The 15977-nt window shown below is 32.7% G+C and overlaps 1 protein-coding gene across 1 annotated transcript; it reads right to left on the minus strand.

Annotated features, from left to right (window-relative positions):
* Positions 1-4183: 4183 nt before the first annotated feature.
* On the minus strand, positions 4184-12895 carry LOC131637244 (cytochrome P450 CYP736A12-like). Its single transcript, XM_058907827.1, has 2 exons — positions 12167-12895; positions 4184-10391 (listed from the first exon to the last, which is right to left on the minus strand). The coding sequence occupies exons 1-2, from the start codon at positions 12845-12847 to the stop codon at positions 9552-9554; spliced, it is 1521 nt and encodes a 506-aa protein (XP_058763810.1). The 5' UTR covers positions 12848-12895; the 3' UTR covers positions 4184-9551.
* Positions 12896-15977: the final 3082 nt, after the last annotated feature.

Raw genomic sequence — 15977 nt, forward strand, 5'->3', positions numbered from 1 at the left:
TCCTATCAACATCGTCACTTGTAATAATGATATCATTAACATACAAGGAGAGTATAATAAGAAAATGAGAAGTGGATTTGACAAATAAATAAGAGTCATTATCACTAGGGTTGAATCCAAGATATGTAATCACAATAGAAAACTTCTTACACCAAGCTCGTAGAGATTGTTTCAAACCATATAGGGCTTTATTTAACTTACACATTTCCCCTTGATTATGAGAAACACCTTGATGAGGAATCATATAAACTTCCTCAAGAAGATCACCATTAAAAAAAATGGTTTTTTCACATCCATTTTAGAAATATACCATTGACAAATAGATGCAACGACAATAACGATGGTAATAGTGTTTATCTTGGCCACAAGAGCAAAAGTTTTTTCATAATCCAAAACATATTGTTGAGAAAATATCTTAGCAACAAGACGAGCTTTATATCGCTCAACTGACCCATCATATTTGGTTTTGATCTTGTATATCCAATGAGACACAGTAGCACGTTTTCCTGGTGGAAGAGGTACTTAGTCCTAAGTATATGTCTTATGTAAAGCAGCATGTTCCTCTACCATAGCTTGCTGCCAAAGAGGATCAAATATAACTTCTATATAGGAAAATGGCTTGGAGAAAATATGAATAGAGATTTGAAAAGAAGCAAAAGAAGTAGGATAAGTGGAATAAACATAATCAAGAAATTTGATAGACTTACAATCACATGAAGGATACCAAAAAGGAGGAGGGGTAGGAGGAGGTGGTGGTGTTATTGTATGTGGAGTAAGATCAACAATTATAAGAGGTTGTTGGGAATCTGTGAGGAAAGGAGATAAATCTGCATCTGAAGTAAAAGTAGTATCAGCCTTGCAGATCTCAACATTACAATAACTAAAAATGTCATCATCAAAGGAAAAAAGGATCAATATGAATAAGCTCAGACCTAGTATGAGTATGAAAATCAGAAGAAAGGGAGTAAAATGGTATGTGTTTAAGAAAGAAAATATGACAAGATCATACATTTTATTTTTAGTAGGATCATAACAACGGTAACCTTTTTTATCATCCCCATAACCAAGAAAAACACATATTGTAGAACGAGGAGACAAGTTACTACATTCTACTTGTGGAAGAAGAAAAACACAAGTAGAATCAAAGACTTTTAAGTAAGAATAATTAGGACTACAACCATGTAATTCAAAACGAGACAAACCTGAGGTGACTGATGATGGAATTATATTAATGACATGGACAACAGAACGAATTGATTCACCTTGAAATTCACTTGAAACCGAATCAGACAATAAAAGAGAGCGAGCATCTTCAAAAAAAATGACGATACTTTCTTTCAACAAAACCATTTTATTGAGTATCAGTACAAGAACTATGATAAATAGTACCATCACTAGCAAGTAACTCAGAGAATTTATTAGAGGTATATTCACCACCTAAATTACAACAAAATCATTGTATACCAACATTATGTTGAGTTTTAATCATAGCCCGAAAAATACGATAAAAAATTTTGAGAATGATTTTTGATAAGATAGACCCAACAATAACGAGTATAATCATCAATAAAAGAGACATAATATCTAGATTTACCTTTGATAAGAACTGATGATATACCCCACATATCTGAATGAATGAGACCAAAAGGTGCATTTGAAACATAAACACTTCTATTAAATGGTAAAGCCGAAAATTTAGCAAGCTTACAACCACAACACTACTACAAATAACATGTTTCACCTTTGAAGCGAAATGCATCTAACCTCGGCTACAGAAGCGAGGTAACAAAGAGCGTCATGAAAAACATCAACATTACCCCTTGGTTTTTAAAACACCAAGGGGAAATGTTTATGCACATGGGTTCGAAACCCAACTTCTGTACTTTAAATATTTTCAAAACTAGTGCATCGTACCTCTCGGTTTATCAATAACACCGAGGGGTAAAACTGATATATATATATATATATATATATATATAACTCATTACAAACTACAGAATATTAATAAATTAATTGTTTACATATAATATTATATTGTTTACACAAAATATTTTTGTAAACATATATAATAATTTTTTAATACGATTTATCGTCATCACTGTTGGTGAAGATCAGATGTTGGATCCTCGTTTCATTGAAATGTCAAATATAAAATGTTGGATGCAATATATTCCAGATCTCTTTTGTATTTATTTGTTTCTGATGTAAAAACAAGAAAATGGTTAGTAAAATGAATGTATATATGATTATTGAAGAACATTGTCAACAAAATGATTATTGAAGAACACGGACCAAACATATCCATAATTTATTTTTGGCTCTTGGAATCCATCGTAGAGAAATTTACCAAATTTTTTACGCTTCAATATTTTCATGTTATATGTTTCATTAACAATTATTGATATTCAGAATGCTTTTAGAATGGATGTTTGTTAGGTTTCACGCGAATCAGTAATGAAAGTGTCTTGAGCATTGATACTCATGAAATGGATAATAAATATTTGTTTAAGGACGGTGATCAATATCCTAAATTATTACACCAAAATTTTACCCTCGATTTCTGACAAAAATCGAGGTAAAATGTGTATGAGATTTTTTTAACATTACATTGTTTACACAGAATATTAAATTACATTATTAGAACGAATACAATATTATCATAGTTGCTGTTATTCTTAGAAAACAACACATATTTGCTGTAATCCAGATCTTGTTGGATACAATTTGTGCTCATTATTTTAAAGTTCTATGGATTGCATGCAATCAACTTCTAAGGAGATATCTGCTTCAAGTAAGGAGTTATCAGTTTCAAACATTAGATTTTACACTCGGTTTTTTATAAAAACCGAGGTAAAAGGTGTATAAATTTTTTTTAACATTACATTATTTACACATAATATTAAATTTCATTATTAGAACAAATGCAATATTATCATAGTAGTTGTTATTCTTGGAGAACAGCACATCTTTGTTGTAACCCATATCATGTTGGATACATTTTGTGCTCGTTATTTTAAAGTTCTATGGATTGCATGCAATCAACTTCTAAGGAGATATCTGCTTTAAGTAAGGAGTTATCAGTTCCAAACATTAGAAATGTTTTTTCTGCACTTGCAATCCACTATAGAGAACTTTTTCAAAATTATTTAAATTCCACAATTTCATTATCTCAAGCAAATGTTATCAAGGCAAATGTAGTGTAGAGATTGGTTGTTGTGGTTATGTAACATATTCAATCGAATTTTATTAAGAAAACCAAGGAGAAACGTATTTTCTTTATAAAAAACCTTAATGTCACACATTAGTGATACAGTGTTCTCTCATAAAATTATTATATAGGAAAAAAACAATGATTAAATATGCGATGACCGGTATACAATACTATCTCAATTTAACAAATAAATTTAATTTACTTTTTTTTAGTTTTCAAAATTTATTAGCTGCGAATTTATCTAAGGAATCTACACTTCCTGCAGTGTTAACTGCAATCTTAGCTATTAATTTAATTGTGGATTTACATGCAAATTTTTTAATTTCTCACAAAGCTTTTAGATGGGGACCGTTATCGACAAGAAAATCCACATGAAACATGTTTCCTGAAAAAAAATTGCAAATCCATTAAAAATAACATATTTCTAGTAGTGTATATAGTTATTTACCCCAAAATACAATCAACTTTTGGTTGTTAGAACACATAAAGAGCCAACAATATAATATTCATTAATTTATTGTGAAACAACTGATAATATTACACAATTTTTCTCATGATAATAAATAATTGTCCTTCTTGACACTATTCAGATTTGCCATCACATGCCAGATGATAACTCGGCATTGCATGCAAGTGTTGAGCTCTAGGTATAGTGAGTCTGAGGTTCTCTTCCATGTCCAAATTTTGAAGGAGTAATATTATGTGGAAGTTCCCAATTAAAACAATGCACCAATTGAGCTATAATCAGTTTTACCATAATGAAACCTAAATGAATCCTTGGACAGCGTCTCCGACTAGAACCAAATGATATACACTCAAACTTTTGTCCAAGAAAATTCATTTTCTTGTCAACAAATCTTTCGGAATAAAACTCTTCAGCATTTTATGACCAAACATCATGATCTCTCCTTATCGCCCATGCATTTACTATGACTCGTGTATTTTCCTTTATAAAATAACAATCAATCATTATATTGTCTCTACATTCACGAGGGATCAATAAATATTCAACAGGATAAAGCCTTAGTATTTCATCAACCACCATATCTAAGTAATTTAACTTCTTCAAATTATTCTCTTCAACCATTCTCATAAGTCATGCCCATTTTCTATCTTGTCTTGAAGGTTTTCTTGGATTCCTTAAAAGTTTAGATAATTCCTACTCAATTACAGTAGCAGATATATTCCAATTCTTGCTGTTATCATGTCTAGTAAAATTTCCAATGCATTTCCAATACATTGAATACACACATTTTAAAAAAATTACCATTGTAATCAGTTAAATAATACCTCAAGGGCACTCGTTAGCATTTCCCTTATATGTTTTGTCTACATTAGTTATTTGTTCATGCTCTTTTATTATCATCTCTATTAATTCATCAAGTGTTTTACTTGTTTTCTTGTAGGCTTTTGTTAATCCCTAACAAAGAGTTAAATTGATATTGTCAAATGTCAATTGCAAATTGAATATTTTCACTTATTTTAAGAAAACCATGAAAGCACATAAATATTGAAAACATACACAATATCATGATTATCATACTTACCTGAAGTTCAAAAGGGCCTAGCCAAGGAATGTAATCAGCTAGATTAAAAACTCCAAATAAAGCTAATCCTTCTTGAACCAACTTTTTCAATTTAAATTGCTCATACTTGCTTCTACCAAACATCATATTATACATAATATTTTCAACAACATTTTGTACAACATCACTAACATCCTCAACCTCACCTGCCAAAGCAGCTTTCTCTAAAGATTTAACCAAAAAACCCAATTCTTCTTTTTTCTAATAGGAGTAAACATCTCAACTTTGGGAGCACTAAGAAGTTTCAAAATGCAAAGTTTTCTCACACTACGCCAATAAGTTCTTCTAATATAACTTAATTTGTTATATTATTTATTTCTAAATAAAATTTAAAGGTTATATGTATAGTGAGCAATTGGTAAAATAATAATTCCACATAAGTTATAATAAACTCAAGTGAAAATATCACAACGGTCAGAATCTATAATCGTGGTGAAATGTTGTGTGCTACGTCTTTCACTACAGTTGGAAGGAACAACCATGGTGAAACTTTGAGAAATTTTCCAAAATTATGGTGTTGGGTATGAAACCACTATTAGAGTTTGACTTAACTCATCCTTACAAAACCGATTGGTACGGTGAGGAGTGTCCTTCTATATATATACTCTTTCAATGCTCTATCTCCAACCAATGTGGGACTTTAGGATATTCCTAATACACCCCTCACGCCCAACAGTCTTTTGGGCTTGGTGCGTGGATATTAACGGTGGGCGTCCCATGGTCTGATCGATAGACTCTGATACCATATTAGAGTTTGACCTAACTCATCCTTACAAAACAAGTTGATAAGGTGAGAAGTGTTCCTCTATATATACTCTTTCAATGCTCTATCTCCAACCAATGAGGGACTTTAGGATCTTCCTAATAACCACTGACATCAACCTATTTCTACGGCTGATTTCTATAGCTATAGTGATATGTTACGCGTTACTATGTTATGACCACGACTATCAGCCCATAGTGGTAAAGAGGACACATACTACCACACTCTTTGTTACCACCGGGACACCATTTATAGTGGAATATAATTTCTCCCAACAATGATAAAATATTCTTTTTTAGTTGAGTAAGTTATGATGTGTCAAAAAGTTCACTAAACCACCACTATTTACAGTAAATTATGGGGTTGTGTAAAACCTCCCTATTAAAATAATTATAATTTTTCCTTTTTTAGTGAGGTGATGACGTCCAACTAAATCAAATAGACATTTATCAATTGATTTAGGTCTTACTAATAAATATAATTAAAAAAATATTCGAATCTAAAATTACGCTAAGACTTTTTTTTCTTGGAAGATAAACATATTGGAATCAAACTAAACCATAAACTTTAAATTTCTTATGGGTTGACATCATGGCGCCTTCATCTCCTCATGCATCGACATCATTCTCTCATTTTGCGTACGTCTTTAAGAATCTTGTCTCTTTCTCTTTTTAAAGAATGTCAAAGAGATCGGGTGAGGAAGATGAATAAGAAAAGAAAAGAAATATGGAATAGAGAGGAATTAACCTAGAACAAACCTCTTTCCCTCTCACTCTTTTTATCTTCTCACTAAAGGTGGTCGACAAAACTCTACACTCTAGTACAAACACCATAACCAGAGATTTTGCTGGTGGAGGTAGCTCTAGCTCCACCCGAAGGGAATATAAAAGGCAAGTACTTGCATCAAATGTAATATCTCCTAGTTTCCCTAAGGTAACACGAGGGGAAATACATGTTGACATAACCTTTTACCGAAACGGACGACATCATAGTCAACCCTCACGATAATGACTCCCTGGTCATCATTGTGCAACATGGAGATTGAGATATCAAGTAAGTCTTGATAGATCTTGGTTGCTCTGTTGACGTCCTGTTCTAGGACGCTTTACGAAAATGGAAACTCAATCCTAACAACGTCAAAGTGTTCAGTGGTTCTTTAATTGGATTGTCAAACAAACAGGTACAAGAAATAGGCCATGTGGCCCTGAAGACTACATGTGGTGGTAGAGTAGACGCTAAGGCAATCGACACCGGCTAGCTCATTGCTGACCCCCAATCACCATACAACATCATCCTAGGGAGACCCACCATTAATTCACTAGGGGAAATTATTTCCAGCTTGTTTTTGGCCTTGAATTACCCGCTGCTTGGAGGGCATTCGTCAAATTTTGAGGAGACCAACTAATCGCTCAAGAATGTTACTTGAGTAGTCTAGAAACAGAGAGGAAAGATCTCGCCCTTGTTGGCGCCACTATTTTTTAAGTTCCAAATATGGACTTCGATTGTTAGGATCCTAGACCGGGCACTAAAGTTAAATGGATCATGCCCACGAAAGAATTGAATGAGGTCTAAATAGGCTCATTGGGCCACTAAGTGATGAAGATAGGTACTTTTCTTACCGAGGAAGAAGAACATGAGGTATTCCACAAACTCATTAAAAGTGTCAACTTGTTCTCCTAGGCCCCCTATTATATTCCTGGGATGGACACTAAGGTGGTGACCCATCGCCTCTCTATCCCCCCTCTTCCAAACTAGTGGTGCATAGGAAGTGATCAAATGTTGACGAGGAGAAGAGGTTCGCCATTGACGAGGAAGTAGCCAAGCTATCAGACTTTGGGTTGACCATAGAAACCAAATAACCTACTTGGTTAGCCAACATGGTTTTGGTAAGGACAAAAAAGGGGTATTGGGGTCAACAAAGACAAGTGTCATGCAATCATTGCCACGAGGAGCCCCACCAATGTCAAGGAAGTGCAACAACTATCTGGTCCTCCTCACCACACTATCTCGCTTCCTTTCATGTGCGGGAGACAAGGCTTTCCTTTTCTTTGCTGCCTTGAAGAAGAAAGAAATATTCAAGTAGAGAATATAATGAGAGGAGGCTTTCTAGAGGGTAAAAATGTTCCTCACGTTGCCTCCCATTCTCACTTGTATGAGGGAGGAATCGCCACTACTCCTCTATCTCTCAATCATAGATCAGGCGATGGGCTGAGTCCTCGTCCAAGAGATAGAAAAGGTAGAAAGGCTTCTGTATTTCGTAATCAAGGTGTTCAAAGGCGCCAAAACATTTTATAATAAGATTGAGAAGCTGGCCTTAACCGTCGTCGTCGCGGTACGAAAGCGAGGACCTTACATTCAGGGTCACCAGATCTTTGTTAAAACCAGCTACCTTGTTCGACAGGTCTTGAAGAAGCCAAATTTGGCCGGAAGGATGGTATCTTGGGCGGTGGAACTCTCCAAATATGACATCTTGTTTGTCCCAATAGGAAGCACAAAATCGCAAAATCTGGCAGATTTTGTGACAAAATTTAGCTCGCATGTAGACAAGGAGACGCCCCCGGAGTAGGCATTATTAGTAGGTTGCACCTCAAACATAAAAGGGAGAGGCGTAGTGATAGTCTTGGAAGGACCTGGGACATACTCATCGAGAAAGAATTGAAGTTCGAATTCATTGCCAGAAACAATCAGGCAGAATACAAGTCTCTTATTGCTGGCAGAGTTCTTTCCTCCAAGATGAGAGCCTCCATACTGAAAGCCAAGAGTGACTCTAAATTAATCTCCAACCAAGTCTCGAGACAGTACTACACAAAAGAACCCCAGCTAAAATATCTACAAAAAGTACGAAGTCAATCATGTCGGTTTACTTCCTTCAAAATAGAATTGTTCTGCGCGAACTAAACTTCAGAGCAGACATTATGTCTCAGTTTTCCACTTAGAAGACAACAAAGTTTAATATAACATTGATTTGTTTACGCTACTAGTTCGTTAAATCATATAGCTAAATTTGACTCTAGAAATAAAAAATATTTTGTTTTAGGTATCAACGATGGTATATTATTGGATTTACATAGTAAAATTCTTTTCATTTCTAAATATAATGTGTTTTTTGAGATTGTTTTCCCTTACAACAATAACTACCCTAATCCTAATATACATCGTCTTGATCTAAATTATCCTAATTCCCAAGAAGATGCTTTGGATTACATCGAAACACCTGTAAACCACAACAACATTACCACCCTCACACCTAATAACACCACATTCGCTCCTAATTCACCTAATAAATCTCATATTACCTACATAACCTCGACACATTCCTCCCACCAGTAAATATAACTCAATAACAAAACCACCACTACTTTATCCTGTAAGGTAAACATTCCATCTCCACATCACCTAACTAAGGTACTTCTTTATACCCTATTCAAAATTTTCTTTCCAAAATGATAGATGTTTAACATTATGTTGTCCACCATAATTGAACCATCTTGTTATTCTAAGGCCATAATTGACCTAATTGACAAAAGTCCATAGAACATGGCAATTTTAATGAAGAAATTTATATGAAAGTTCCCTCTGGCCTTGAAGTTATTGATAAAAATATTATTTATAAATTGAATATATTCATCTATAACTTAAAACAAGTTAGCCAGTAGTAGAATTATAAATTACCAAAACTTTGTTGGCTTTAGGGTAAAACTAATTTATGTATGATTATTTCGTTTACCAAAAAAATTCAAAATTGTTGTACAGTTGTACTTGTATATTGTTTTTGGAAGTCTTATTCAAAGTATAACACTTTTCAAGTATTATTAGACATGATAAATATTATAATATATTATTCAATAATAATTTAATAAATTCAAACGTTGGCCATTAATATTAATAAACATAAAGTATTATACATTAACTTGTTTTATACAAACATCAATAATAGACCAACTATACTCAGTAAATTTATTACTAATAAATTTGTTGAATATACGTAGATTTATACATGTTCGGGATCAACCAAAAGATAATGTGGTATTGCATGTAATTGTTGAGCTCTTGGTGTTGTGAGGCCAAATTTTTCCTCCATGTTCAAATTTGAAGGATTAATATCAGATGGAAGTTCCCAATTAAAACAATGTACCAGTTGAGCTACAACCAATTTAATAGTAATTAAACCCAATTGAATTCCAGGACAACGCCTACGACCAGAACCAAATGGTATAGATTCAAACTCGTATCCTTGATAATTCATTTTTTTGTCAATAAATCTCTCTGGGTAAAATTCCTCAGCATTATTTGACCAAATATTAGGATCTCTCCCTATTGCCCATGCATTTATCATGACTCGTGTCTTTTTCTCTATGAAATAACCATCAATTGTGACGCTCTCTCTAGATTCACGAGGGAGTAATAAGGGTGCAACAGGATGGAGTCTTAAGATTTCATCAACCACAATATCAAGGTAATTGAACTTCTTCAAATCCTTCTCTTCAACCATTCTCTTATTTCCTACTTCATCTTGTATCTCATTTTGAAGAATTTTCATCACTCTTGGATGTCTTAATAGTTCAGATAAAGTCCACTCAATTGATGTAGCAGATGTATCAATTGCTGCCACTATCATATCGAGTAAAATAGCTTTGATGTTGGTTCGATCAATGACTTGATTTTGTTCACTCTCGTGATCAATGGTTTGGTGCATAATTGAAAGAAGTATGTCTATAAAGTCTTCACCTCTAGCTTTGTCTACATTAGTAGTTTGTTCATGCTCTGTTATTATCATCTCTAAGATCTCATCGAATATTTTACTGATTTTCATGAAACCTCGTTTTAATCCCTAACAAATGAGTTAAATTAGTATATAGTATAAATTGTTAGATAAATATTTTTAGTGAACACAACGAAACCATAAAAGTATATCGAAATTGAATATAAAATTGACACATTTTAGTACTTATATGAATGGATTTATGGGTTCACATATCAAAGGACCAATATCGTATAATTAAACAATAAGTCAACAAAAAAAAAATCTAATAAGGTATTTTATTGATTTAAAATAAAATTCAAATTATATGAGAATGAATACGTTATATGAGAATGTGACAATGAATAAGAAACATTGGAAAGATTGAGATTAAATTGTATCTTTCATTGAATCATGTGACATAAATTCAAAAAATCAAACACTTTTAAGAGGAAAGAGAAATCACTTGAGAACTTGAGTTCTCTCATTAATATATCTCTTGCTTAAAAAAAAACTTATATAATTTTAAAAATATTTTTTAGGGTCATGCTAACGAGTATCCCAGGGGCACTCTTTAAGCATTCTATATAAAGAAAAAATTCCTTAAATAAATGATTTATTTCGATATCCAATACATTGAATACAAGCAATTTCATTAAAACAAACTTTGTTATTCTTTAAAAAAGTCAGTTATTTTTATTTCTAAAACATTAAATATAAATATTACTTACTTTTTTAACTCTTAACAAATGTCTCTGAAGAACTCGTTAACATTTCCCTATTTTTTAATCGCAACCTTTAATTTAAATTTAATAGTTGTTATTAAATTTTTATATTCTCATATAACTTTATCATTCTCATTGATATGTTATATATCATGCATCTTTTTAAGTTGGGCAAAAAATACAATTATTTTTTAAAGGTGGATTTATAATTACTTTTCTCTCACTTCTTCGTCATTTCTATGAACAATAGTGTCATCTTAGATTATACGACAAAGTTAAACACTGCCCATCTCATTTTGAGAAGTAATGTTACAATTTTTTTAGGGTAAAAATTGGTGATATTTTGATTGGTTGGATTGAATATTATTTTTATTTGTCACCCCTAGATATACCATAGAAAAAACAGGGATGCTGTGTATACACCAGTTTGTACACCTCATTCATACACCGTATACACTGTTCACCGTATTTATATAGTGAACAGTATTTTTTATTAAAATAATATTAATATTAAAAAATATATTTTTTAAATTTATTTTACAACATAAATATAAAATTGTGTCATTAAGCAACTTTACAATTATATTAACCACAAAATTATACGTGATTAACCAATTATTTTTCTTATAATTCATTAATCACTTTCCCTATTTTATTAACCAATAAAATACATACTATTAATCATGTTCTGACACTAAATTATAATTGTTTAACCAACTTTTATACTCTATTAACCAACTTTATTTTACTATTTCATTTTTTCATGTTTGAGAACTCATTAACCTAGTTATGAACAATATTAACCAACCTTATACATAACATTAACCAAAGTCTGAACTGTATATACATTAATTTTTTATATGCTAAAATATATATTAACCAAACTTTAAACTTTATTAACCAAGTTTTAATTTCATTAACAAATAGTTTTAAAGGAAAATAGATTAAAAAGTCAAAATAATATGAAAACACTGTTTACGTTTTGGTGAACAGTGTATTTGATGTAGGTGTAGAAATTGGTGTAAGGATATCATTTCTCTAGAAAAAAGTGTCCTCATATCGTTTCACTTAAATATTTTAGTAAATATAAAATAATTTTTTTTGGTTTATAATCAAGATGGAGAAGGAGTACATGCATACCTGAAGATCAAATACTCCTAACCAAGGAATATAATCAGCTAGATTAAAAGCTCCAATCAAAGCCAATTCTTCTTGAACCACCTTCTTCAAGTCAAATTGCTCATACTTACTTCTACCTAATATCATCTTATATATAATATCTTCAACAAGATTTTCCACAGCCTCACTAACATTCACAACCTCACCCACCAAAGCAGCTTTCTCCAATGATTTAACCAAAACACCCAACTCCTCTTTTCTAATAGGAGCAAACATCTCAACTTTGGAAGCACTAAGAAGTTTCAAAGTGCAAAGCTTCCTTACACTACGCCAATAAGGACCATACTCAGAAAAAGCCACCCCTTTGGAACCATAAGACATGAGCTCAGATCCTTGAATCTTTGGTCGGGTAGCAAAAACAAGGTCGTGTGTTTTGAGAAATAATTCTGCTGCTTTTGAAGATGAAATGACAACTGCTGGTACTTGACCAAGTTGTAAGGACATGATTGAACCATATTTTTTGGAGAGTTCATGAAGTTTTCGATGTGGAAGTGTGCCTAATATGTGAAGGTTTCCGATTATAGGAAGTGTTGGTGGACCTGGTGGTTTTCTTTGGAAACTGGCATTTTGTTTTGGACGAAAAGAGATTTTGAATAAAAGGAGAAGGAAAGAAAATATTGCTATTATTATTGCAGAACACATGCTTACAAATCAATGGTTTTGGTTTAGCTGAAGGTTGAGGAAATATATATATATATATATATATATATATATATATATATATATATATATATATATATATATATATACATATATATATATATACATATATATATATATATATAATATGTGTCCAAGTTGGATATTATCTCTAAACTAGTGGTGTAAATTGTTGTTCTGAAATTGTGGACAGACTCAATAATGAGATAATTATTATGGCGGACCACTCTGGTCCCTAGTAGATCTGTACCTTCGAGAAGTGGTCCATTAAGAATTAGGCAAGTATTGACAGTTTCATATTTTTTTTTTTGATAACTAAGAGGGCCACAGCTTTACTATTTCTTCGTAACATGTGGTTAGTTATTATAAGCACCTATATGTAAGTTAGTTGTGTCTAGACACATGTTTAAATACAATCTTATAATAATGTAAAGATTAAGTTTTGATGAAATATTATTTATCAACTTAATTTTTATATCTTAGCATTTTCTTTTTTTATAATAATTTTATTTTTCAAGTTGTTTAATAGGCATGTGTTAATAAGGTATTAGTAAAATGTTTTTTTTTTTCTTTCTTCTCCAATTTTGAACAAAGAATTCCACTCTCAAAGAAATACTTGCATGGATACGAGCCTAAATTCATATTTTTAGGAACAACCAATAAAGAGAGAGATAATTCAAATTTATTTAAAATTTAATTTCGTTTTTAATTGGAATCATGGGTATTAGAACATGAAATGTTCTGATCAATAATTCTAGTTTTGATGATAACATTATATATGAATTTTGTATGAGACAATGTGGTACTTGTTTACGGTGATTACCGGTAAACAACCGCTAGTCCTCCAAACTATGAATATATTTTGGTTACCTGCAGGATCGACTAGATTGATCCTAGGACATGTGTCGAAAAATCGTCTTTTAAGATAATCTGGTTCATGTTCTCTTGGTTTTTTAGTTCTTTTATAATGTGACAGTGTAAATCTATGAATAACTTGCAAAATAAACTAAGTAAAGATGCGACGAAACATAAATTGGTTAGATGATAAACATAAATAAACTTCGACGAGAATGTAAAGGGAATGTAAATTGCGGAAATGAAAAGACTTGACGCAAAAAGTAAAGGAAATTAAAGATACTTCGATTCTGTAATAGAAATACAAGCATATGTAAGGTGTTGGTGTTACACGTACATTTCTCAACGAAAACTCTTTCTCTAACGCTTGACACTTGAGTGATTTGTGAGTAATTTGTACAAAATGAACACACTGGATCCTACTACTAAGACCCTTATTTATACTAGTTCGATCCTAACGGTCCTACGCTAACGAAATGTCACGTTACTCGCATGCATGCGCTTCGAATCCCTGGGCTCCACCTGTCCTTGTTGATTCAAGCAGATCTTTTCGAAATTCAAACCTTCCCGCTCGAACCCTATTCGATTCGTGACAACGTGTCCTTCGTGAGAATGTGTCAAAATACTTTAAGTTTCAACAACTTTGTATTTCGAAGGCCATTCAAGGCTTCAAAGACTACCTATCTCGATTCAGCTTCGATTTTAGGAATCTCCAACATATATAACATTCCCAAAAATAGCCATCCAAAGCCATTCTTTCTCCGAAACTTAAGTCTTCGAAGAATATACATGTCATTCGAAATCTCCAACTAACAAATTGCCCCCAATGAATTCCTGTTTCGGAAAGCTAAATAGAAATGGGCATTTCTTGTCATTATGAGATTTCGATCTCCTCGTAATCTTTTGAGTTCCAAGATTCTGAATAACGTCATAATCATTTATGACCTTTCTTTCAAAGACGTCTTGTCATTTTCAAAACGTCCCTTCAGGACGTGCGTTCCCACGTTTTAAGATTATTCATGATTATTACTCCTAGATACTAGGAGTAAGGCTAATAATTATTCGACCGTCAGATGGGTAAATCAGCTGCTGACGCGTGTCTTATTAGCTTTTACTAAAAATAATAAAATAGAGATTTGAAAAGTTTTACTAAACTTTTAAATATAAGGGCTTCACCGTTTCGGATACTTTCTTCTTCACTCACCGTCGTTCTTTCACATCCCTGAACGCAAACACAAAAACCTTTTTTTGATTCCATTTCTATTTCTGAAGCAATTCATTCATGGCGTCTTCCACTGTTCAAAACCCAACAACAGAAACACTAGACGCTTCTCAACCTGTTCATCAACTCCAACATCCTTCACAGGTGGGAAATCAGCAATACATTCCAGAACCAAATCTAGAAGAAACTCGTGCCATTTACGCCTCTCAGGTAATCATCCCTTTCCGACTTTCTGGAAAAACTCATGCCTTCATGGGTCCTTTACCGGATCGTGAAAATCACCTTCAGAATAAATTATTTCCTGTTTACTATAAGACTAGGCCTTTAGTTAGCAAAAATAAGATAGATAAGGAGGGTAAACCACTCATTCCTGAAAATACCACCATGGAAGGTGCTTCGACTGAAACTTCTGCATGTAGTCCTAGAGAAAATTAGGTTAGAATACATGACTAACATTATTAAGGTCTTTAGGGAAATCCCTCTAGCAAAAGATCCTGAGCTTTATTATGCTTGGTTAGCCAAAGTTAAAGCCAAAAAGGCTCCATTCTGGAAAGAATTAGGGATTTATGATTTAATCCAACTATCAAAAACAGGTTTAGAATACAACTAAACCATGTTAGTAGCATCTATGTATTTCTGGATGCTTCCCATAATACTTTCCATCTCCCCTGTGGGATGATTACCCCAACTCTTTTCGACATAACCGCTATCACAGGGCTTCGACCAACAGGGGAAGTCTTTGACCCTAATTATATGGATATCGACACCATACAGTTCACTGAGATTAAAGCTACCTACACTATATTCACCATAAAACATCATGACAATACAATTGATGAAGTATCAGACGAAGAACATATTGCGTTTCTGGCACATTGGCTTCTCAATATTCCAACATGAAAAACAATCTTCCTGAGGATTTTAACTAATTGTAATAGTCTTTAGAATATTTTCCAACTGTTTACCCTTCCTTTGTAATCGAACTCGCTAATGGATATATACATCTTTTCTTGACTATTTTTCATTATGTAATAT

Source organism: Vicia villosa, unplaced genomic scaffold (assembly GCF_029867415.1).
Source record: "Vicia villosa cultivar HV-30 ecotype Madison, WI unplaced genomic scaffold, Vvil1.0 ctg.001953F_1_1, whole genome shotgun sequence".
In the NCBI taxonomy this organism is placed as follows: domain Eukaryota; kingdom Viridiplantae; phylum Streptophyta; class Magnoliopsida; order Fabales; family Fabaceae; genus Vicia; species Vicia villosa.

Excerpts from the sequence above, each read along its gene's own strand:
- LOC131637244 (XM_058907827.1), bottom strand. The coding sequence starts at position 12,847 with ATGTGTTCTGCAATAATAATAGCAATATTTTCTTTCCTTCTCCTTTTA. Across the intron at positions 10,392-12,166 it reads TAGGAGTATTTGATCTTCAG|GGATTAAAACGAGGTTTCAT; the intron begins GTATGCATGTAC and ends CTCATTTGTTAG.